The sequence below is a fragment of the Crassostrea angulata genome, chromosome 5, assembly GCF_025612915.1.
Source record: "Crassostrea angulata isolate pt1a10 chromosome 5, ASM2561291v2, whole genome shotgun sequence".
NCBI lineage: Eukaryota > Metazoa > Mollusca > Bivalvia > Ostreida > Ostreidae > Magallana > Magallana angulata.
The window spans coordinates 29,890,415-29,913,405 of NC_069115.1; the positions used below are offsets into that span (position 1 = coordinate 29,890,415).

General features: G+C 32.5%; 3 protein-coding genes across 3 annotated transcripts; all 3 read right to left on the reverse strand.

Moving 5' to 3' along the window:
- Positions 1 to 328: 328 nt before the first annotated feature.
- On the reverse strand, positions 329 to 3,975 carry LOC128186352 (eukaryotic translation initiation factor 2-alpha kinase-like). Its single transcript, XM_052856154.1, has 3 exons — positions 2,794 to 3,975; positions 2,290 to 2,371; positions 329 to 2,031 (listed from the first exon to the last, which is right to left on the reverse strand). The coding sequence occupies exons 1-3, from the start codon at positions 3,967 to 3,969 to the stop codon at positions 1,898 to 1,900; spliced, it is 1,392 nt and encodes a 463-aa protein (XP_052712114.1). The 5' UTR covers positions 3,970 to 3,975; the 3' UTR covers positions 329 to 1,897.
- Positions 3,976 to 8,591: 4,616 nt separating this feature from the next.
- Positions 8,592 to 12,400, reverse strand: LOC128184553 (eukaryotic translation initiation factor 2-alpha kinase-like). Its single transcript, XM_052854092.1, has 3 exons — positions 11,219 to 12,400; positions 10,715 to 10,796; positions 8,592 to 10,456 (listed from the first exon to the last, which is right to left on the reverse strand). The coding sequence occupies exons 1-3, from the start codon at positions 12,392 to 12,394 to the stop codon at positions 10,323 to 10,325; spliced, it is 1,392 nt and encodes a 463-aa protein (XP_052710052.1). The 5' UTR covers positions 12,395 to 12,400; the 3' UTR covers positions 8,592 to 10,322.
- A 5,430-nt stretch (positions 12,401 to 17,830) lies between these two features.
- On the reverse strand, positions 17,831 to 20,852 carry LOC128185800 (uncharacterized). The gene is made up of 3 exons (XM_052855466.1): positions 19,645 to 20,852; positions 19,141 to 19,222; positions 17,831 to 18,882 (listed from the first exon to the last, which is right to left on the reverse strand). Exons 1-3 carry the CDS (start codon positions 19,714 to 19,716, stop codon positions 18,749 to 18,751), a joined length of 288 nt encoding a protein of 95 aa, XP_052711426.1. The 5' UTR covers positions 19,717 to 20,852; the 3' UTR covers positions 17,831 to 18,748.
- Positions 20,853 to 22,991: the final 2,139 nt, after the last annotated feature.

A 22,991-nucleotide genomic window follows, 5' to 3' on the forward strand; every position in this document is an offset into this window, starting at 1 on the left:
TAGTACCACTGTGACATTGCTCTATCCACAAAAGGAAAAACTGTTTACATTAAAACCTTAAAAAACAGACTGACATCCAATATTCTAGTTATCAAGCAATAAATAAAATAAAAATGTTTCAAGATCTGTTAGAAATACAACTTTTTTAAAAAACAGAAAAGAGTTGTTTCACTGCATGCTTTCATATACATTGTAGATCAAATTAAATTATATATATATATATATATATATATATATATATATATATATATATATATATATATATATATATATATATATATATATATATATATATATATATATATATTTATATATATATATATATATATATAATTCTATAACACCACCACCATATCCTTAACATCATATTCTTTAAAATAAATTAAGACACATATTGTTAAGTACATGCATAAACATGCATATGAACATAGTAAGTTTAAATGCAAATATTTAATGTCAGTATATATTTTTCTACAACATTGAAATGTTAACCTTTTTTATAAAATATATCTTCTTCAATTCCACAAAATACCACCTGTATAAATAATTATAGTTATTTAACATTAATATGAAGTGCTGTAGATAAAATTATATCTATCTTTCTGTACTCTACATGTAAATGATACATGTACCATGTCAATAAATAATTAAATTACATAATGCAAGTATTAACTTGCTGTGTTAGCAAAACATGTATACATTAGTTACCTGGACTATGTCTTATGACACACAAGGCTCAGGTACATTTGCTTGTCAATGAAAATAAATAATAAGTCATCAAAACTTAGTTTACATGACAACTGAATCAATATATTACAAATGTCCTTAACATTCCACAACTCATCAACTTAAACATCATAATTATTCAGAACAGGGTGCATATAGGCAAAAAATATATAATTATACTATACAAAGTTGTGCTAAATTAAAATGTTAATGTAGTATTGAAAATATTGTTTACTTTAACTGTGATGCATGTGGGTTTACACATGCAGGGTAGAACAATCTTGAAATTAAATAAAATAAATCCATGTTTAATATTATATTACATCAATACTTATTTTGTACATGTACAAACTACGATACTTCAAGTATCAATCAATATCAGAATTACATTTAAATAAGCAAACAAAATATATATTAAATGTATGTTACCATACATTAACAAAATAAACCATGTTTAATGATCAAAAGCCTATATTGATCAATCAAACTTACTCTCCAAGCATGGACTATTGAATAGTTAAGTAATTCAACAAACATGGAAAACATGATATCAATGCATGTTATAACAATGATTTAAAAGCTAATGATGATGTTAAACTCATGGAAATATGTTAGCATATTTGATCAGATTTGTACTTTTTTTTCAAAAAGTACAAAAAAAAAATCTGACCAGTCTATTCACAAACATGAAAAAAACATGATAAAAACATGATTTAATTTACATTTCAAAGCAATGATCTAAACATTTAATTACATGTATCATAATTTTAAAATGAGAAGCATGTCATTTTATACTATAAATATAGAGGTACATTAATGAATTTAACATATAAAATGTGATTTTATTTACATGTACATAATAATTGATCCCCACAATCAACATAATTGTCACTACCTGTAAATGCAGGTATATTCACAACATGGAAACCATAATTTTATATAGATCAAGAATTTTACAGTTATAGGAAACTCAAGGTGTTCCCAATGAATTGTGTTTTTTTGTTTTTTTTTTTGTTTTTTTTTTTTTTTTTGTTTTTTTTTTTTTGCAGATGGGCAATTAAATATTATTTTAAAACATGATCTAATATACATATGTCATGAAGAAACTTAGCATATTCATTCAACATAGACTCACTCAGTCCCAAAATCAGTTCATCATGACACTATCAGCTTAATCATCTTCCTCACGGTCATATTGGATGTTCTTGTTGACACGGATTTTTAAGCTATGGGTCAATTTGGTCAGTTCCTCCGCAGTAGCCTGAACTGGTTGGTGTTTTTCACTAGTAGCACCAGGAGATGGTTCTACAAGAGAAAAAAATGGCATACATGTACATATATGATGATGAACATGTAAAACCATTACTTATTAAAAGATTATGCATGCTTAATTTCTTTGTAAATGAAGCTTCCATTATTTTTAACAACATTTTTCTATTAAGTTTTTCCCTATAAGATACTTGATTTCGATATAAAACAAGAAAGATACATGTAACTATCTCACTTTGCAATACAAACATAGAGTTATTTTTCTTTGATTTATTAGAAAAAAGTTTAAATTACCACTTATTTGTCGCTGGAAGGAAAGTTTCCTGGCAGGTCCTGGGTATTCCACGTCTGGAGAATTCACTGGTTGTGCTCCGACCTAGACGTCAGAAGGATATCATTTAAAAATCTTTCTTATCAACAAACTTTACAAAGTATTGTCATTGGGATATAGTGGGAAACCATGAGGAATCAAACTGCCCTGGTCCTGGCCCCGGTGCCATAAAACTTAGATGAGCTCACTTTTGTTTCACTTTTACAAAAAGATTATATAGTGGAAAAGTGAGACTGAGATCAAAAGTGAGCTTGTCTAACTTTTGTGGCCCCGGGGCCAGGACTTAACCATGCAGGCCGGGTCCCCAAAACTTTTGTTATGGTGCTCTGCCAGTTGAGCATTTTGCTAACATTTTTGTAGCCCCTGGTTTCAGGTCCTTCATGCTTTCCCTATTATATTCCAGTACAACATAATAGCAATAAAATAATATTTACATTGGCAAAAAAATTGATACACGCTAAACTCACCTTGGTCTTCTCAACACTTTGCTGATGCTCCAGTGGTTGCATGATTTTGTCTATAACCATCTCCAATTCCATTCTTGAGGAGGGCTCGTGACTTAAAAGGCTTTGAATAACATCCTTAATATTCCAGGAAATATTCTTCAAATCACTGAAGTCCTGCTCTCTTAGTTTATTCATTGTTTTATCTCTTTCCATTGCAGAACCCATCTTATAATACATCTCGAAGAGTATCATTCCAAGACTGTAAAAGTCCGCTTTTCTGTCATAAACAGTCGAGTTCTCAACTTCTGGTGCAATGTAATAAGATGTCCCTAAATTTTTGGAGAAACAAACTCTGTCCTTTTCAGATGTTGGAGAAGCTCCATTTGCATCAGACATTATGTATTTTCTGGCAAATCCAAAATCCCCTATCTTGGCTCGATTCTCTTTGCTAATGAAAATATTCGGAGGTTTTAGATCTCGATGCATGAAGCCGTGGTCATGTATGTACTGTAGACCAAATACAATATCCAAAAACAGCTTCTGCCTGTCTCGACCATCCATCTTAAATATTTCTCCACATTCAATTAGTGTTTTAAGGGTTTTCCCTGGGTTGCAGAGTTCAGTTTTGATAACCAAGCAGGCATCATATTTTTCCTCCAAACCTTTACCACTTGTAGATGTAGACTTACTATAACCACCTATGGCATTATTATTTTTGCTTGAAGAATCTTCTTCTTCTTTTGCAAAACAAACAAAATTATCAGAATCTTCCTCCTCCTCCTCCTCCTCACCCCCCTCAAATGCCTTAGTATAAGAGATAGGTTTAGGGAGATCTGTTACCCATGATTCATGATATCTGAGAACATTCACATGGTCCAGTAGAGCTAAAGTTTCCACTTCACGTGTTTCAAATTTTTTTTGATCAATTAAAACAATTTTAAGTGCACATTTTGTTTTGTCCAGTCTGTGTCTTGCTTCGTAAACTGCCCCAAATCCTCCAGCACCTATATTTCTCATCTCCGCATAAAGTCTTTTTATATATGGATCATATTTCAAACAGTTTTCTATAACATCTTGGTCAAGAGAATCACTCGAGGTATCGTCCATTGAACTCATGTCTGTTGAGCCAATTTCCCATAAGTCTTCATTATCAATAGAGTCACGTAAATTCAGAGCGTTATTATTAGTTGTTGCCATATTTAATTTTTCTGAAAAAGAAAAGAATTTAAAAAATGAATAGTCTATTTATTTTTCATATTTCATATTAATTATATGACATGATTTATATTGTATAAAATTGGCCTTCTGGATGTGATGCAAAGAACATGCATGCGTCATAACAAGTCTTTGCAGACCATTCATGTGTGCAATTCTTCCCAGGGTAGGGGGTGAAGGGGGAGGGAACAGAGGGATCATTTTATCAAAGAGGGTGGGTCATGATCATGTCCAATGTGTGGAACTGCATGTACACTGTATATAGTCAGTATACACATGCAGGTGTAGAATGCCTTGTGTCCTATTTTTTTTCTCTTTAGTTTAGCTAGCCTAATATATAAACATGTACCTTTTGTAATGAAAAGAAAAGAGTTGAGAAATGTTGAGATATCATTTAAATTTAAATGATGTATATTCTATTTAGATGTGTTATGTGACACTTAGGATTTGAGAAAGACTACTTAGTTATGAAAATATATCTCGACAATCTTGAAACAATCACAATACATTATATACTTTGTTTGTCTAAAAACACAATGTTAAGAAAGCCATAGCAGAGCTACATTTATATCATGAATCCAACAGAGTTCGAAGAAGGAATAAAAATACACCCCACCAGCTAGCCCCCTCCCCCACCTCCGAGAAACCCATAGCCTCACCCCCTGTAAATTAATCCTGGATTTAAGTTTTATACTTCAAATGTCCAGTTAGATTTCTGTGCAATTATTTAACGTCTTTCATTATCTAAATCAAAATAAAAGGACATTGAAGATCCCACTGTACAACGCCATGACTATAGTAAGCATGCATGCAGTGAAATACAGATGTATATAACGGCATCAAAATCGGCCAGCATTTTCTATCTAAACGAAGTTGATCAACGCGTTTAAGTACAACAGGTCAGTCGAACATTTACGATCATAACACAAACGTAAAATCTATGATTAAACTCAATATGTCCACATCACACCTACCACTCCTTTCTGCCGTTGTTGGTATAATGGTGCTTACCTCATCAAGCGCTACTATTCAGGGAAATTTTCATTTATTTTTAGCTCCCGGGATTTCCACCCTTTTAAGAAAATCCGGGGCATTGTGTAAAAAATGGAAATTCTATTTTTAATATTAATAGCTGTTTTACATGTATTTGTTATCGTATTTGCTTGTGATGCTTTTTTATTATAATGAATAGAAAGATTTCACTTTTATTGTGCATGATCATGATAAATTACAACAGTAGTATTTTATCTATGAGAATCAAAACAATCAAATTGAATCTGTTTAAATATCTGCGCTAGGATTTAGACCATGCTACCTTTTGATGGAGGTGGGTCAAAGTAAAAATAGAAAGTTACGTAATGTACATTGTATTTATAGCTCCGAGGATTTCCACCGTTTTCAGAAAACCCGGTACTATGGAGCGGGTGTTGCTAAAACGCGGAACGGAAAACGGAACGGAAAACGGAACGGAAAACATCATATCACGTTTATCGCTGACCAGAAACGATTTACTTTGTATCATGTATTCATATCTAATGAATGATTATCAACATGTGGCTGTCTTATTGATATTCTTATAAGTGTCTATCAAATATACATGTAGCATTACATTCAATTGGCGTTAGTTGAGTACGAAATGTATACGTATTGTGAAATATTAACAAGTTTAAACGAGTAAATTTGCTGTAACTTTTTACTTATTTTTCTTGTATGGTATTGCTGGCATATCAGCGTAACGTAGGCACTTAGTAAAAGCGTTTCATCTGTTTTATGAGTATTTTTATATTTCAAATATGATATATATATATAGTTACATCAACACTGAAATTTCGGTGTTCTATACGATCTTAAATCATACAGGCTATACAGTATCATTAGGATGAAAAAACCGTATGAGTGACGACATTCAAAATAAAAATACATTAAAATACCCGGTACTTAGTGAAACTAGTATTTTTAGCTATGCAATTTTGTTTACGTTTGCATTACTTGGCAGTTGGTCATTCCTGCAGATATATACATATGATCCGAATAGAGAGCCCTATACGTTGCCTGGTTTGATTTTCCGATTATAAGTTGGGACTATAGTCTGTCGATCTCAAAATATTCATGCAGCACATTTGAATGATTTTAAAAAAAATACACATACCTGTAAAAGATGCAATTGAAATTGATAAAACGAGAAATATCCAAGAAAACTTCATTGACACATTATCATTTTTAATCGGAAAAATTCACAGGATCGAAAACAGATTTCTTACGGAGACTTATAATGGGAAATGTTGACACCTTTTCTTCATTTGGAAGTCACTCAGAAGACCTTGCACAACTTTTCAAGGTTATCATCCGGGTCTATTGAAATGCAAAACTCTGTAGACTTCTTTATTTATAGCCGTGTATTGAAACCAGCTGATGAGCTAGAGAGGATCGACGTTTTAAAGAAGGAATGATGAGAATTGTTCATGCTTCTGAGAGGAAACGCTTGAACCCTGAGGTATAGAGTTATTTAGCAAAATGTGAATCGAAGATGATTTGGGACAGAATATAGTGGTCAATGCTTGTACTGTTAATTTTGATGAAATAATATTATTCTTGAATAAATAATTCAGTATTCCTAATTTTAAAAAAAATATTTTAAAAATTACATAAAGCATGTGTTTAGCATGATTAACAAATCTATCAAGTAAATAACATTAGATAAGTTTTTCCGTTTTCCGTTCCGTTCCGCTTTCCGTTCCGTTTTCCGTTCCGCGTTTTAGCAACACCCCTATGGAGCTATATATATGGTGTAATTTAAACAGTGTCAACTAGAAGTCGTGATCTATCGAGTAGTGGATTGTCCACCACTGCTGACCCACCAAATGGAGGATGTCATAGTACAGGGTCGAAGCATCCGGTGAAGGTTGGAAGACGATCAGAGCCGAAAGACGACCATAAGGCAGAACATATGTTTAGTTACAGGCATAATTTGATTGCCAAGAAATTGTACCCCAAATGTTTCATAAATACTTCAGAATCTTTGAATTTTTTTTCAAGCGAGGTAGTTGGGTTTTTAAAGAGTCGTCTAAAGGCAAAGAGAGAAAACTCGAAGGGTGTGTTCACAACGTTTTCAGATTTACACAATGTATGTCAATCAATCTTCGTAATATTTCCCATAGAACTAAGAAAAACTATTGATTCTTATACAGGACACACGTTTCTCTTTCAAATACATTGTAGTCATCAGAACCTCTAGGAAACAATTTTCCTTTGTTAAATAATACGACTGACCCATTGACAACTCCTATAGGAAATAAATAAATAATTCATACATTTTTACCCTTTTGTGATGGATTTGAGGAGGTACACTGATTTATATCCGGTAAACCTGTTAAAGCCCCAACAATGGGCCCTGTAAGTTTTAGTTGTTGTTTTTTTCAATATCAATTTGAAATACATATTGTATAGTCAACATCATATTCATGTAAATTTTGAATTTGTTTACTGTGGAATCATTATTTTTCTTTGGGACCAATGTTCGTGACTTTGGTGGTTAACCTTTACCCGCAAAGTTACTCGAACTAACATAATAATATGTACAAGCATTTGTTTTATGTTTATTAAAGATGATCTACTACCAACAAAATGACATCACCGCGTATCAGGAAAATTTTGGTTACCCACGGACATTGCCCCCCCCCCCCCCCAATCCGAATAATAATGATTTCACAGTATGGAAAATTGCTCCCACATATTGTGTTTCTAAAGGAAAAACGGTCTAAATAGAGTCGTCGACGTCTTCATAGCTGTTTGCTTTCAGGTAAAGCCCCACTTTTCCTCTGCCAAATTATGAACTTAATTAATCCTACCAACACGATTGCTCTCTCTCTTTCTTTCTCTCTCTCTCTCTCTCTCTCTCTCTCTCTCTCTCTCTATATATATATATATATATTTATAAATTACACTTCAATCCTATACACATTAGCTTGCTCCTGCAATAATTTCATCATAATTTCTGGCCTCTTTGCTTAAAATACTTCGGATATTTGGCTCCTGAAAAGATTTTTTTCTTAAGTTTTAATGATAATTTTAATTGGACTTTACCTTTTATTTTTTTATCCTACTAAGATGATACAGAAGAAGACAATGAAATGTAAAAAGCCCCCCCCCCCCTTCACAAACACCTGGGCCTTTATATGAAGGACAAGGTTGATTGCTAGGCAGTTGCCAAACATGTCCCAAACATGGTTAAAATTGTGGTGCAATGAAAATGTGTAAAGTCTACAAAAGCAATGATAAAGCTGAAAACATTAATTACTGTCAATGGGCAGTTTATCTATTTTTCTTCATTAGAAAAGCTTACTTGAGCCTTCAACCCAGTCCGGCTATTAAAATAATTTATCATGATTCTGATATCAATCCAGAGATGGCTACTTGATATAAAAGGTACATGTATGTTTTCCATGATTAAAATATAATAAAACAAACACATTGTAAATTCAATTTTGATTATCAAAGACCAAATTTTATTTCCAAATAGATTTTCATTTCGATCAATTTTTAGTACCTCTGTGACATTGCTCTGTCCACAAAAAGAAAAAATGTTTACATTATAACCATAAAAACAGACTGACAATCAATATTCTAGTTATCAAGTAATAAATAAAATAAAAATGTTTCAAGATCTGTTAGATATACAACTTGTTTTAAACAGCAGAAAAGAGTGATTTCACTGCATGCTTTCAAATACATTGTAGATCAAATTAAATTAAAGATATATATATATATAAAAAAATTCTATAACACCACCACCATATCCTTAACATCATATTTTTTAAAAAATAAATTAAGACACATATTGTTAAGAACATGCATAAACATGCACATGAACATAGTAGGTTTAAATGCAAATATTTCATGTCAGTATATACTTTTCTACAACATTGAAATGTTAACTTTTTTATAAAAAATATATTCTTCAATTCCACAAAATACCACCTGTATAAATAATTATAGTTATTTAACATTAATATGAAGTGCTGTAGATAAAATTATATCTATCTTTCTGTACTCAACATGTAAATGATACATGTACCATGTCAATAAATAATTAAATCATATAATGCAAGTATTAACTTGCTATGTAAGAAAAACATGTATGCATTAGCTACCTGAACTATGTCTTATGACACACAAGGCTCAGGTACATTTGCTTGTCAATGAAAATAAATAATAAGTCATCAAAACTTAGTTTACCGGGTACATGACAACTGAATCAATATACATGTATTACAAATGTCATAAACATTCCACAACTCATCAACTTTAACATCATAATTATTCAGAACAGGGTGCATATAGGCAAAAAATATATAATTATACTATACAAAGTTGTGCTAAATTAAAATGTTAATGTAGTATTGAAAATATTGTTTACTTTAACTGTGATGCATGTGGGTTTACACATGCAGGGTAGAACAATCAATTAAATAAAATAAATCCATGTTTAATATTATATTACATCAATACTTATTTTGTACATGTACAAACTACGATACTTCAAGTATCGATCAATATCATAATTACATTTAAATAAGCAAACAAAATATATAATGTATGTTACCATACATTAACAAAATAAACCATGTTTAATGATTAAAGCCTATATTGATCAATCGAACTTACTCTCTATGCATGAACTATAACTAATAGCTAATTCAACAAACATGGAAAAACAGAATATCAATGCATGTTAAAGCAATGATTAAAAAGCTTAAATGTTAAACTCATGGAAATATGTTAGCATATTTTGATCAGATTTGTACTTTTTTTTCAAAAAGTATTTAAAAAAAATCTGACCAGTCTATTCACAAACATGAAAAAAACATGTTAAAAATATGATTGAATTTACATTTCAAAGCAATGATCTAAACATTTAATTACATGTATCATAATTTTAAAATGAGAAGCATGTCATTTTATACTATAAATATAGAGGTACATTAATGAATTTAACATATAAAATGTGATTTTATTTACATGTACATAATAATTGATCCCCACAATCAACATAATTGTCACTACCTGTAAATGCAGGTATATTCACAACATGGAAACCATAATTTTATATAGATCAAGAATTTTACAGTTATAGGAAACTCAAGGTGTTCCCAATGAATTGTGTGGTTTTTTTTTTTGTTTTTTTTTTTTTTTTGTTTTTTTTTTTTTTTGCAGATGGGCAATTAAATATTATTTTAAAACATGATCTAATATACATATGTCATGAAGAAACTTAGCATATTCATTCAACATAGACTCACCCAGTCCCAAAATCAGTTCATCATGACACTATCAGCTTAATCATCTTCCTCACGGTCATATTGGATGTTCTTGTTGACACGGATTTTTAAGCTATGGGTCAATTTGGTCAGTTCCTCCGCAGTAGCCTGAACTGGTTGGTGTTTTTCACTAGTAGCACCAGGAGATGGTTCTACAAGAGAAAAAAATGGCATACATGTACATATATGATGATGAACATGTAAAACCATTACTTATTAAAAGATTATGCATGCTTAATTTCTTTGTAAATGAAGCTTCCATTATTTTTAACAACATTTTTCTATTAAGTTTTTCCCTATAAGATACTTGATTTCGATATAAAACAAGAAAGATACATGTAACTATCTCACTTTGCAATACAAACATAGAGTTATTTTTCTTTGATTTATTAGAAAAAAGTTTAAATTACCACTTATTTGTCGCTGGAAGGAAAGTTTCCTGGCAGGTCCTGGGTATTCCACGTCTGGAGAATTCACTGGTTGTGCTCCGACCTAGACGTCAGAAGGATATCATTTAAAAATCTTTCTTATCAACAAACTTTACAAAGTATTGTCATTGGGATATAGTGGGAAACCATGAGGAATCAAACTGCCCTGGTCCTGGCCCCGGTGCCATAAAACTTAGATGAGCTCACTTTTGTTTCACTTTTACAAAAAGATTATATAGTGGAAAAGTGAGACTGAGATCAAAAGTGAGCTTGTCTAACTTTTGTGGCCCCGGGGCCAGGACTTAACCATGCAGGCCGGGTCCCCAAAACTTTTGTTATGGTGCTCTGCCAGTTGAGCATTTTGCTAACATTTTTGTAGCCCCTGGTTTCAGGTCCTTCATGCTTTCCCTATTATATTCCAGTACAACATAATAGCAATAAAATAATATTTACATTGGCAAAAAAATTGATACACGCTAAACTCACCTTGGTCTTCTCAACACTTTGCTGATGCTCCAGTGGTTGCATGATTTTGTCTATAACCATCTCCAATTCCATTCTTGAGGAAGGCTCGTGACTTAAAAGGCTTTGAATAACATCCTGAATATTCCGGGAAATATTCTTCAAATCACTGAAGTCCTGCTCTCTTAGTTTATTCATTGTTTTATCTCTTTCCATTGCAGAACCCATCTTATAATACATCTCGAAGAGTATCATTCCAAGACTGTAAAAGTCCGCTTTTCTGTCAAAAACAGTCGAGTTCTCAACTTCTGGTGCAATGTAATAAGATGTCCCTAAATTTTTGGAGAAACAAACTCTGTCCTTTTCAGATGTTGGAGAAGCTCCATTTGCATCAGACATTATGTATTTTCTGGCAAATCCAAAATCCCCTATCTTGGCTCGATTCTCTTTGCTAATGAAAATATTCGGAGGTTTTAGATCTCGATGCATGAAGCCGTGGTCATGTATGTACTGTAGACCAAATACAATATCCAAAAACAGCTTCTGCCTGTCTCGACCATCCATCTTAAATATTTCTCCACATTCAATTAGTGTTTTAAGGGTTTTCCCTGGGTTGCAGAGTTCAGTTTTGATAACCAAGCAGGCATCATATTTTTCCTCCAAACCTTTACCACTTGTAGATGTAGACTTACTATAACCACCTATGGCATTATTATTTTTGCTTGAAGAATCTTCTTCTTCTTTTGCAAAACAAACAAAATTATCAGAATCTTCCTCCTCCTCCTCCTCCTCACCCCCCTCAAATGCCTTAGTATAAGAGATAGGTTTAGGGAGATCTGTTACCCATGATTCATGATATCTGAGAACATTCACATGGTCCAGTAGAGCTAAAGTTTCCACTTCACGTGTTTCAAATTTTTTTTGATCAATTAAAACAATTTTAAGTGCACATTTTGTTTTGTCCAGTCTGTGTCTTGCTTCGTAAACTGCCCCAAATCCTCCAGCACCTATATTTCTCATCTCCGCATAAAGTCTTTTTATATATGGATCATATTTCAAACAGTTTTCTATAACATCTTGGTCAAGAGAATCACTCGAGGTATCGTCCATTGAACTCATGTCTGTTGAGCCAATTTCCCATAAGTCTTCATTATCAATAGAGTCACGTAAATTCAGAGCGTTATTATTAGTTGTTGCCATATTTAATTTTTCTGAAAAAGAAAAGAATTTAAAAAATGAATAGTCTATTCATTTTTCATATTTCATATTAATTATATGACATGATTTATATTGTATAAAATTGGCCCTCTGGATGTGATGCAAAGAACATGCATGCGTCATAACAAGTCTTTGCAGACCATTCATGTGTGCAATTCTTCCCAGGGTAGGGGGTGAAGGGGGAGGGAACAGAGGGATCATTTTATCAAAGAGGGTGGGTCATGATCATGTCCAATGTGTGGAACTGCATGTACACTGTATATAGTCAGTATACACATGCAGGTGTAGAATGCCTTGTGTCCTATTTTTTTTCTCTTTAGTTTAGCTAGCCTAATATATAAACATGTACCTTTTGTAATGAAAAGAAAAGAGTTGAGAAATGTTGAGATATCATTTAAATTTAAATGATGTATATTCTATTTAGATGTGTTATGTGACACTAAGGATTTGAGAAAGACTACTTAGTTATGAAAATATATCTCGACAATCTTGAAACAATCACAATACATTAAATACTTTGTTTGTCTAAAAACACAATGTTAAGAAAGCCATAGCAGAACTACATTTATATCATGAATCCAACAGAGTTCGAAGAAGGAATAAAAATACACCCCACCAGCTAGCCCCCTCCCCCACCTCCGAGAAACCCATAGCCTCACCCCCTGAAAATTAATCCTGGATTTAAGTTTTATACTTCAAATGTCCAGTTAGATTTCTGTGCAATTATTTAACGTCTTTCATTATCTAAATCAAAATAAAAGGACATTGAAGATCCCACTGTACAACGCCATGACTATAGTAAGCATGCATGCAATGAAATACAGATGTATATAACGGCATCAAAATCGGCCAGCATTTTCTATCTAAACGAAGTTGATCAACGCGTTTAAGTACAACAGGTCAGTCGAACATTTACGATCATAACACAAACGTAAAATCTATGATTAAACTCAATATGTCCACATCACACCTACCACTCCTTTCTGCCGTTGTTGGTATAATGGTGCTTACCTCATCAAGCGCTACTATTCAGGGAAATTTTCATTTATTTTTAGCTCCCGGGATTTCCACCCTTTTAAGAAAATCCGGGGCATTGTGTAAAAAATGGAAATTCTATTTTTAATATTAATAGCTGTTTTTACATGTATTTGTTATCGTATTTGCTTGTGATGCTTTTTTATTATAATGAATAGAAAGATTTCACTTTTATTGTGCATGATCATGATAAATTACAACAGTAGTATTTTATCTATGAGAATCAAAACAATCAAATTGAATCTGTTTAAATATCTGCGCTAGGATTTAGACCATGCTACCTTTTGATGGAGGTGGGTCAAAGTAAAAATAGAAAGTTACGTAATGTACATTGTATTTATAGCTCCGAGGATTTCCACCGTTTTCAGAAAACCCAGTACTATGGAGCGGGTGTTGCTAAAACGCGGAACGGAAAACGGAACGGAAAACGGAACGGAAAACATCATATCACGTTTATCGCTGACCAGAAACGATTTACTTTGTATCATGTATTCATATCTAATGAATGATTATCAACATGTGGCTGTCTTATTGATATTCTTATAAGTGTCTATCAAATATACATGTAGCATTACATTCAATTGGCGTTAGTTGAGTACGAAATGTATACGTATTGTGAAATATTAACAAGTTTAAACGAGTAAATTTGCTGTAACTTTTTACTTATTTTTCTTGTATGGTATTGCTGGCATATCAGCGTAACGTAGGCACTTAGTAAAAGCGTTTCATCTGTTTTATGAGTATTTTTATATTTCAAATATGATATATATATATATATAGTTACATCAACACTGAAATTTCGGTGTTCTATACGATCTTAAATCATACAGGCTATACAGTATCATTAGGATGAAAAAACCGTATGAGTGACGACATTCAAAATAAAAATACATTAAAATACCCGGTACTTAGTGAAACTAGTATTTTTAGCTATGCAATTTTGTTTACGTTTGCATTACTTGGCAGTTGGTCATTCCTGCAGATATATACATATGATCCGAATAGAGAGCCCTATACGTTGCCTGGTTTGATTTTCCGATTATAAGTTGGGACTATAGTCTGTCGATCTCAAAATATTCATGCAACACATTTGAATGATTTTAAAAAAAATACACATACCTGTAAAAGATGCAATTGAAATTGATAAAACGAGAAATATCCAAGAAAACTTCATTGACACATTATCATTTTTAATCGGAAAAATTCACAGGATCGAAAACAGATTTCTTACGGAGACTTATAATGGGAAATGTTGACACCTTTTCTTCATTTGGAAGTCACTCAGAAGACCTTGCACAACTTTTCAAGGTTATCATCCGGGTCTATTGAAATGCAAAACTCTGTAGACTTCTTTATTTATAGCCGTGTATTGAAACCAGCTGATGAGCTAGAGAGGATCGACGTTTTAAAGAAGGAATGATGAGAATTGTTCATGCTTCTGAGAGGAAACGCTTGAACCCTGAGGTATAGAGTTATTTAGCAAAATGTGAATCGAAGATGATTTGGGACAGAATATAGTGGTCAATGCATGTACTGTTAATTTTGAGGAAATAATATTATTCTTGAATAAATAATTCAGTATTCCTAATTTTAAAAAAAATATTTTAAAAATTACATAAAGCATGTGTTTAGCATGATTAACAAATCTATCAAGTAAATAACATTAGATAAGTTTTTCCGTTTTCCGTTCCGTTCCGCTTTCCGTTCCGTTTTCCGTTCCGCGTTTTAGCAACACCCCTATGGAGCTATATATATGGTGTAATTTAAACAGTGTCAACTAGAAGTCGTGATCTATCGAGTAGTGGATTGTCCACCACTGCTGACCCACCAAATGGAGGATGTCATAGTACAGGGTCGAAGTATCCGGTGAAGGTTGGAAGACGATCAGAGCCGAAAGACGACCATAAGGCAGAACATATGTTTAGTTACAGGCATAATTTGATTGCCAAGAAATTGTACCCCAAATGTTTCATAAATACTTCAGAATCTTTGAATTTTTTTTCAAGCGAGGTAGTTGGGTTTTTAAAGAGTCGTCTAAAGGCAAAGAGAGAAAACTCGAAGGGTGTGTTCACAACGTTTTCAGATTTACACAATGTATGTCAATCAATCTTCGTAATATTTCCCATAGAACTAAGAAAAACTATTGATTCTTATACAGGACACACGTTTCTCTTTCAAATACATTGTAGTCATCAGAACCTCTAGGAAACAATTTTCCTTTGTTAAATAATACGACTGACCCATTGACAACTCCTATAGGAAATAAATAAATAATTCATACATTTTTACCCTTTTGTGATGGATTTGAGGAGGTACACTGATTTATATCCGGTAAACCTGTTAAAGCCCCAACAATGGGCCCTGTAAGTTTTAGTTGTTGTTTTTTTCAATGTCAATTTGAAATACATATTGTATAGTCAACATCATATTCATGTAAATTTTGAATTTGTTTACTGTGGAATCATTATTTTTCTTTGGGACCAATGTTCGTGACTTTGGTGGTTAACCTTTACCCGCAAAGTTACTCGAACTAACATAATAATATGTACAAGCATTTGTTTTATGTTTATTAAAGATGATCTACTACCAACAAAATGACATCACCGCGTATCAGGAAAATTTTGGTTACCCACGGACATTGCCCCCCCCCCCCCCCAATCCGAATAATAATGATTTCACAGTATGGAAAATTGCTCCCACATATTGTGTTTCTAAAGGAAAAACGGTCTAAATAGAGTCGTCGACGTCTTCATACCTGTTTGCTTTCAGGTAAAGCCCCACTTTTCCTCTGCCAAATTATGAACTTAATTGATCCTACCAACACGATTGCTCTCTCTCTTTCTTTCTCTCTCTCTCTCTCTCTCTCTCTCTCTCTCTCTCTCTCTCTCTCTCTCTATATATATATATATATATTTATAAATTACACTTCAATCCTATACACATTAGCTTGCTCCTGCAATAATTTCATCATAATTTCTGGCCTCTTTGCTTAAAATACTTCGGATATTTGGCTCCTGAAAAGATTTTTTTCTTAAGTTTTAATGATAATTTTAATTGGACTTTACCTTTTATTTTTTTATCCTAGTAAGATGATACAGAAGAAGACAATGAAATGTAACCCCCCCCCCCCTTCACAAACACCTGGGCCTTTATATGAAGGACAAGGGTGATTGCTAGGCAGTTGCCAAACATGTCCCAAACATGGTTAAAATTGTGGTGCAATGAAAATGTGTAAAGTCTACAAAAGCAATGATAAAGCTGAAAACATTAATTACTGTCAATGGGCAGTTTATCTATTTTTCTTCATTAGAAAAGCTTACTTGAGCCTTCAACCCAGTCCGGCTATTAAAATAATTTATCATGATTCTGATATCAATCCAAAGATGGCTACTTGATAAAAAAGGTACATGTATGTATTCCATGATTAAAATATAATAAAACAAACACATTGTAAATTCAATTTTGATTATCAAAGACCAAATTTTATTTCCAAATAGATTTACATTTCGATCAATTTTTAGTACCTCTGTGACATTGCTCTGTCCACAAAAAGAAAAAATGTTTACATTATAACCATAAAAACAGACTGACAATCAATATTCTAGTTATCAAGTAATAAATAAAATAAAAATGTTTCAAGATCTGTTAGATATACAACTTGTTTTAAACAACAGAAAAGAGTGATTTCACTGCATGCTTTCATATACATTGTAGATCAAATTAAATTAAAGATATATATATAAAAAAAAAAATTCTATAACACCACCACCATATCCTTAACATCATATTTTTTAAAAAATAAATTAAGACACATATTGTTAAGAACATGCATAAACATGCACATGAACATAGTAGGTTTAAATGCAAATATTTCATGTCAGTATATACTTTTCTACAACATTGAAATGTTAACTTTTTTTATAAAAAATATATTCTTCAATTCCACAAAATACCACCTGTATAAATAATTATAGTTATTTAACATTAATATGAAGTGCTGTAGATAAAATTATATCTATCTTTCTGTACTCAACATGTAAATGATACATGTACCATGTCAATAAATAATTAAATCATATAATGCAAGTATTAACTTGCTATGTAAGAAAAACATGTATGCATTAGCTACCTGAACTATGTCTTATGACACACAAGGCTCAGGTACATTTGCTTGTCAATGAAAATAAATAATAAGTCATCAAAACTTAGTTTACCGGGTACATGACAACTGAATCAATATACATGTATTACAAATGTCATAAACATTCAACAACTCATCAACTTTAACATCATGATTATTCAGAACAGGGTGCATATAGGCAAAAAATATATAATTATACTACATATATATAAGTTGTGCTAAATTAAAATGTTAATGTATTATTGAAAATATTGTTTACTTTAACTGTGATGCATGTGGGTTTACACATGCAGGGTAGAACAATCAATTAAATAAAATAAATCCATGTTTAATATTATATTATATCAATACTTATTTTGTACATGTACAAACTACGATACTTCAAGTATCGATCAATATCATAATTACATTTAAATAAGCAAACAAAATATATAATGTATGTTACCATACATTAACAAAATAAACCATGTTTAATGATTAAAGCCTATATTGATCAATCGAACTTACTCTCTATGCATGAACTATAACTAATAGCTAATTCAACAAACATGGAAAAACAGAATATCAATGCATGTTAAAGCAATGATTAAAAAGCTTAAATGTTAAACTCATGGAAATATGTTAGCATATTTTGATCAGATTTGTACTTTTTTTTCAAAAAGTATTAAAAAAAATCTGACCAGTCTATTCACAAACATGAAAAAAACATGATAAAAATATGATTGAATTTACATTTCAAAGCAATGATCTAAGCATTTAATTACATGTATCATAATTTTAAAATGAGAAGCATGTCATTTTATACTATAAATATAGAGGTACATTAATGAATTTAACATATAAAATGTGATTTTATTTACATGTACATAATAATTGATCCCCACAATCAACATAATTGTCACTACCTGTAAATGCAGGTATATTCACAACATGGAAACCATAATTTTATATAGATCAAGAATTTTACAGTTATAGGAAACTCAAGGTGTTCCCAATGAATTGTGTTTTTTTTTTTTTTTTTTTGTTTTCTTCTTGCAGATGGGCAATTAAATATTATTTTAAAACATGATCTAATATACATATGTCATGAAGAAACTTAGCATATTCATTCAACATAGACTCACTCAGTCCCAAAATCAGTTCATCATGACACTATCAGCTTAATCATCTTCCTCACGGTCATATTGGATGTTCTTGTTGACACGGATTTTTAAGCTATGGGTCAATTTGGTCAGTTCCTCCGCAGTAGCCTGAACTGGTTGGTGTTTTTCACTAGTAGCACCAGGAGATGGTTCTACAAGAGAAAAAAATGGCATACATGTACATATATGATGATGAACATGTAAAACCATTACTTATTAAAAGATTATGCATGCTTAATTTCTTTGTAAATGAAGCTTCCATTATTTTTAACAACATTTTTCTATTAAGTTTTTCCCTATAAGATACTTGATTTCGATATAAAACAAGAAAGATACATGTAACTATCTCACTTTGCAATACAAACATAGAGTTATTTTTCTTTGATTTATTAGAAAAAAGTTTAAATTACCACTTATTTGTCGCTGGAAGGAAAGTTTCCTGGCAGGTCCTGGGTATTCCACGTCTGGAGAATTCACTGGTTGTGCTCCGACCTAGACATCAGAAGGATATCATTTAAAAATCTTTCTTATCAACAAACTTTACAAAGTATTGTCATTGGGATATAGTGGGAAACCATGAGGAATCAAACTGCCCTGGTCCTGGCCCCGGTGCCATAAAACTTAGATGAGCTCACTTTTGTTTCACTTTTACAAAAAGATTATATAGTGGAAAAGTGAGACTGAGATCAAAAGTGAGCTTGTCTAACTTTTGTGGCCCCGGGGCCAGGACTTAACCATGCAGGCCGGGTCCCCAAATCTTTTGTTATGGTGCTCTGCCAGTTGAGCATTTTGCTACCATTTTTGTAGCCCCTGGTTTCAGGTCCTTCATGCTTTCCCTATTATATTCCAGTACAACATAATAGCAATAAAATAATATTTACATTGGCAAAAAAATTGATACACGCTAAACTCACCTTGGTCTTCTCAACACTTTGCTGATGCTCCAGTGGTTGCATGATTTTGTCTATAACCATCTCCAATTCCATTCTTGAGGAGGGCTCGTGACTTAAAAGGCTTTGAATAACATCCTGAATATTCCAGGAAATATTCTTCAAATCACTGAAGTCCTGCTCTCTTAGTTAATTCATTATTTTATCTCTTTCCATTGCAGAACCCATCTTATAATACATCTCGAAGAGTATCATTCCAAGACTGTAAAAGTCCGCTTTTCTGTCATAAACAGTCGAGTTCTCAACTTCTGGTGCAATGTAATAAGATGTCCCTAAATTTTTGGAGAAACAAACTCTGTCCTTTTCAGATGTTGGAGAAGCTCCATTTGCATCAGACATTATGTATTTTCTGGCAAATCCAAAATCCCCTATCTTGGCTCGATTCTCTTTGCTAATGAAAATATTCGGAGGTTTTAGATCTCGATGCATGAAGCCGTGGTCATGTATGTACTGTAGACCAAATACAATATCCAAAAACAGCTTCTGCCTGTCTCGACCATCCATCTTAAATATTTCTCCACATTCAATTAGTGTTTTAAGGGTTTTCCCTGGGTTGCAGAGTTCAGTTTTGATAACCAAGCAGGCATCATATTTTTCCTCCAAACCTTTACCACTTGTAGATGTAGACTTACTATAACCACCTATGGCATTATTATTTTTGCTTGAAGAATCTTCTTCTTCTTTTGCAAAACAAACAAAATTATCAGAATCTTCCTCCTCCTCCTCCTCCTCACCCCCCTCAAATGCCTTAGTATAAGAGATAGGTTTAGGGAGATCTGTTACCCATGATTCATGATATCTGAGAACATTCACATGGTCCAGTAGAGCTAAAGTTTCCACTTCACGTGTTTCAAATTTTTTTTGATCAATTAAAACAATTTTAAGTGCACATTTTGTTTTGTCCAGTCTGTGTCTTGCTTCGTAAACTGCCCCAAATCCTCCAGCACCTATATTTCTCATCTCCGCATAAAGTCTTTTTATATATGGATCATATTTCAAACAGTTTTCTATAACATCTTGGTCAAGAGAATCACTCGAGGTATCGTCCATTGAACTCATGTCTGTTGAGCCAATTTCCCATAAGTCTTCATTATCAATAGAGTCACGTAAATTCAGAGCGTTATTATTAGTTGTTGCCATATTTAATTTTTCTGAAAAAGAAAAGAATTTAAAAAATGAATAGTCTATTCATTTTTCATATTTCATATTAATTATATGACATGATTTATATTGTATAAAATTGGCCTTCTGGATGTGATGCAAAGAACATGCATGCGTCATAACAAGTCTTTGCAGACCATTCATGTGTGCAATTCTTCCCAGGGTAGGGGGTGAAGGGGGAGGGAACAGAGGGATCATTTTATCAAAGAGGGTGGGTCATGATCATGTCCAATGTGTGGAACTGCATGTACACTGTATATAGTCAGTATACACATGCAGGTGTAGAATGCCTTGTGTCCTATTTTTTTTCTTTAGTTTAGCTAGCCTAATATATAAACATGTACCTTTTGTAATGAAAAGAAAAGAGTTGAGAAATGTTGAGATATCATTTAAATTTAAATGATGTATATTCTATTTAGATGTGTTATGTGACACTAAGGATTTGAGAAAGACTACTTAGTTATGAAAATATATCTCGACAATCTTGAAACAATCACAATACATTAAATACTTTGTTTGTCTAAAAACACAATGTTAAGAAAGCCATAGCAGAACTACATTTATATCATGAATCCAACAGAGTTCGAAGAAGGAATAAAAATACACCCCACCAGCTAGCCCCCTCCCCCACCTCCGAGAAACCCATATGCATAGCCTCACCCCCTGAAAATTAATCCTGGATTTAAGTTTTATACTTCAAATGTCCAGTTAGATTTCTGTGCAATTATTTAACGTCTTTCATTATCTAAATCAAAATAAAAGGACATTGAAGATCCCACTGTACAACGCCATGACTATAGTAAGCATGCATGCAATGAAATACAGATGTATATAACGGCATCAAAATCGGCCAGCATTTTCTATCTAAACGAAGTTGATCAACGCGTTTAAGTACAACAGGTCAGTCGAACATTTACGATCATAACACAAACGTAAAATCTATGATTAAACTCAATATGTCCACATCACACCTACCACTCCTTTCTGCCGTTGTTGGTATAATGGTGCTTACCTCATCAAGCGCTACTATTCAGGGAAATTTTCATTTATTTTTAGCTCCCGGGATTTCCACCCTTTTAAGAAAATCCGGGGCATTGTGTAAAAAATGGAAATTCTATTTTTAATATTAATAGCTGTTTTTACATGTATTTGTTATCGTATTTGCTTGTGATGCTTTTTTATTATAATGAATAGAAAGATTTCACTTTTATTGTGCATGATCATGATAAATTACAACAGTAGTATTTTATCTATGAGAATCAAAATAATCAAATTGAATCTGTTTAAATATCTGCGCTAGGATTTAGACCATGCTACCTTTTGATGGAGGTGGGTCAAAGTAAAAATAGAAAGTTACGTAATGTACATTGTATTTATAGCTCCGGGGATTTCCACCGTTTTCAGAAAACCCGGTACTATGGAGCGGGTGTTGCTAAAACGCGGAACGGAAAACGGAACGGAAAACATCATATCACGTTTATCGCTGACCAGAAACGATTTACTTTGTATCATGTATTCATATCTAATGAATGATTATCAACATGTGGCTGTCTTATTGATATTCTTATAAGTGTCTATCAAATATACATGTAGCATTACATTCAATTGGCGTTAGTTGAGTACGAAATGTATACGTATTGTGAAATATTAACAAGTTTAAACGAGTAAATTTGCTGTAACTTTTTACTTATTTTTCTTGTATGGTATTGCTGGCATATCAGCGTAACGTAGGCACTTAGTAAAAGCGTTTCATCTGTTTTATGAATATTTTTATATTTCAAATATGATACATATATTTAGTTACATCAACACTGAAATTTCGGTGTTCTATACGATCTTAAATCATACAGGCTATACAGTATTATTAGGATGTAAAAACCGTATGAGTGACGACATTCAAAATAAAAATACATTAAAATACCCGGTACTTAGTGAAACTAGTATTTTTAGCTATGCAATTTTGTTTACATTTGCATTACTTGGCAGTTGGTCATTCCTGCAGATATATACATATGATCCGAATAGAGAGCCCTATACGTTGCCTGGTTTGATTTTCCGATTATAAGTTGGGACTATAGTCTGTCGATCTCAAAATATTCATGCAACACATTTGAATGATTTTAAAAAAAATACACATACCTGTAAAAGAT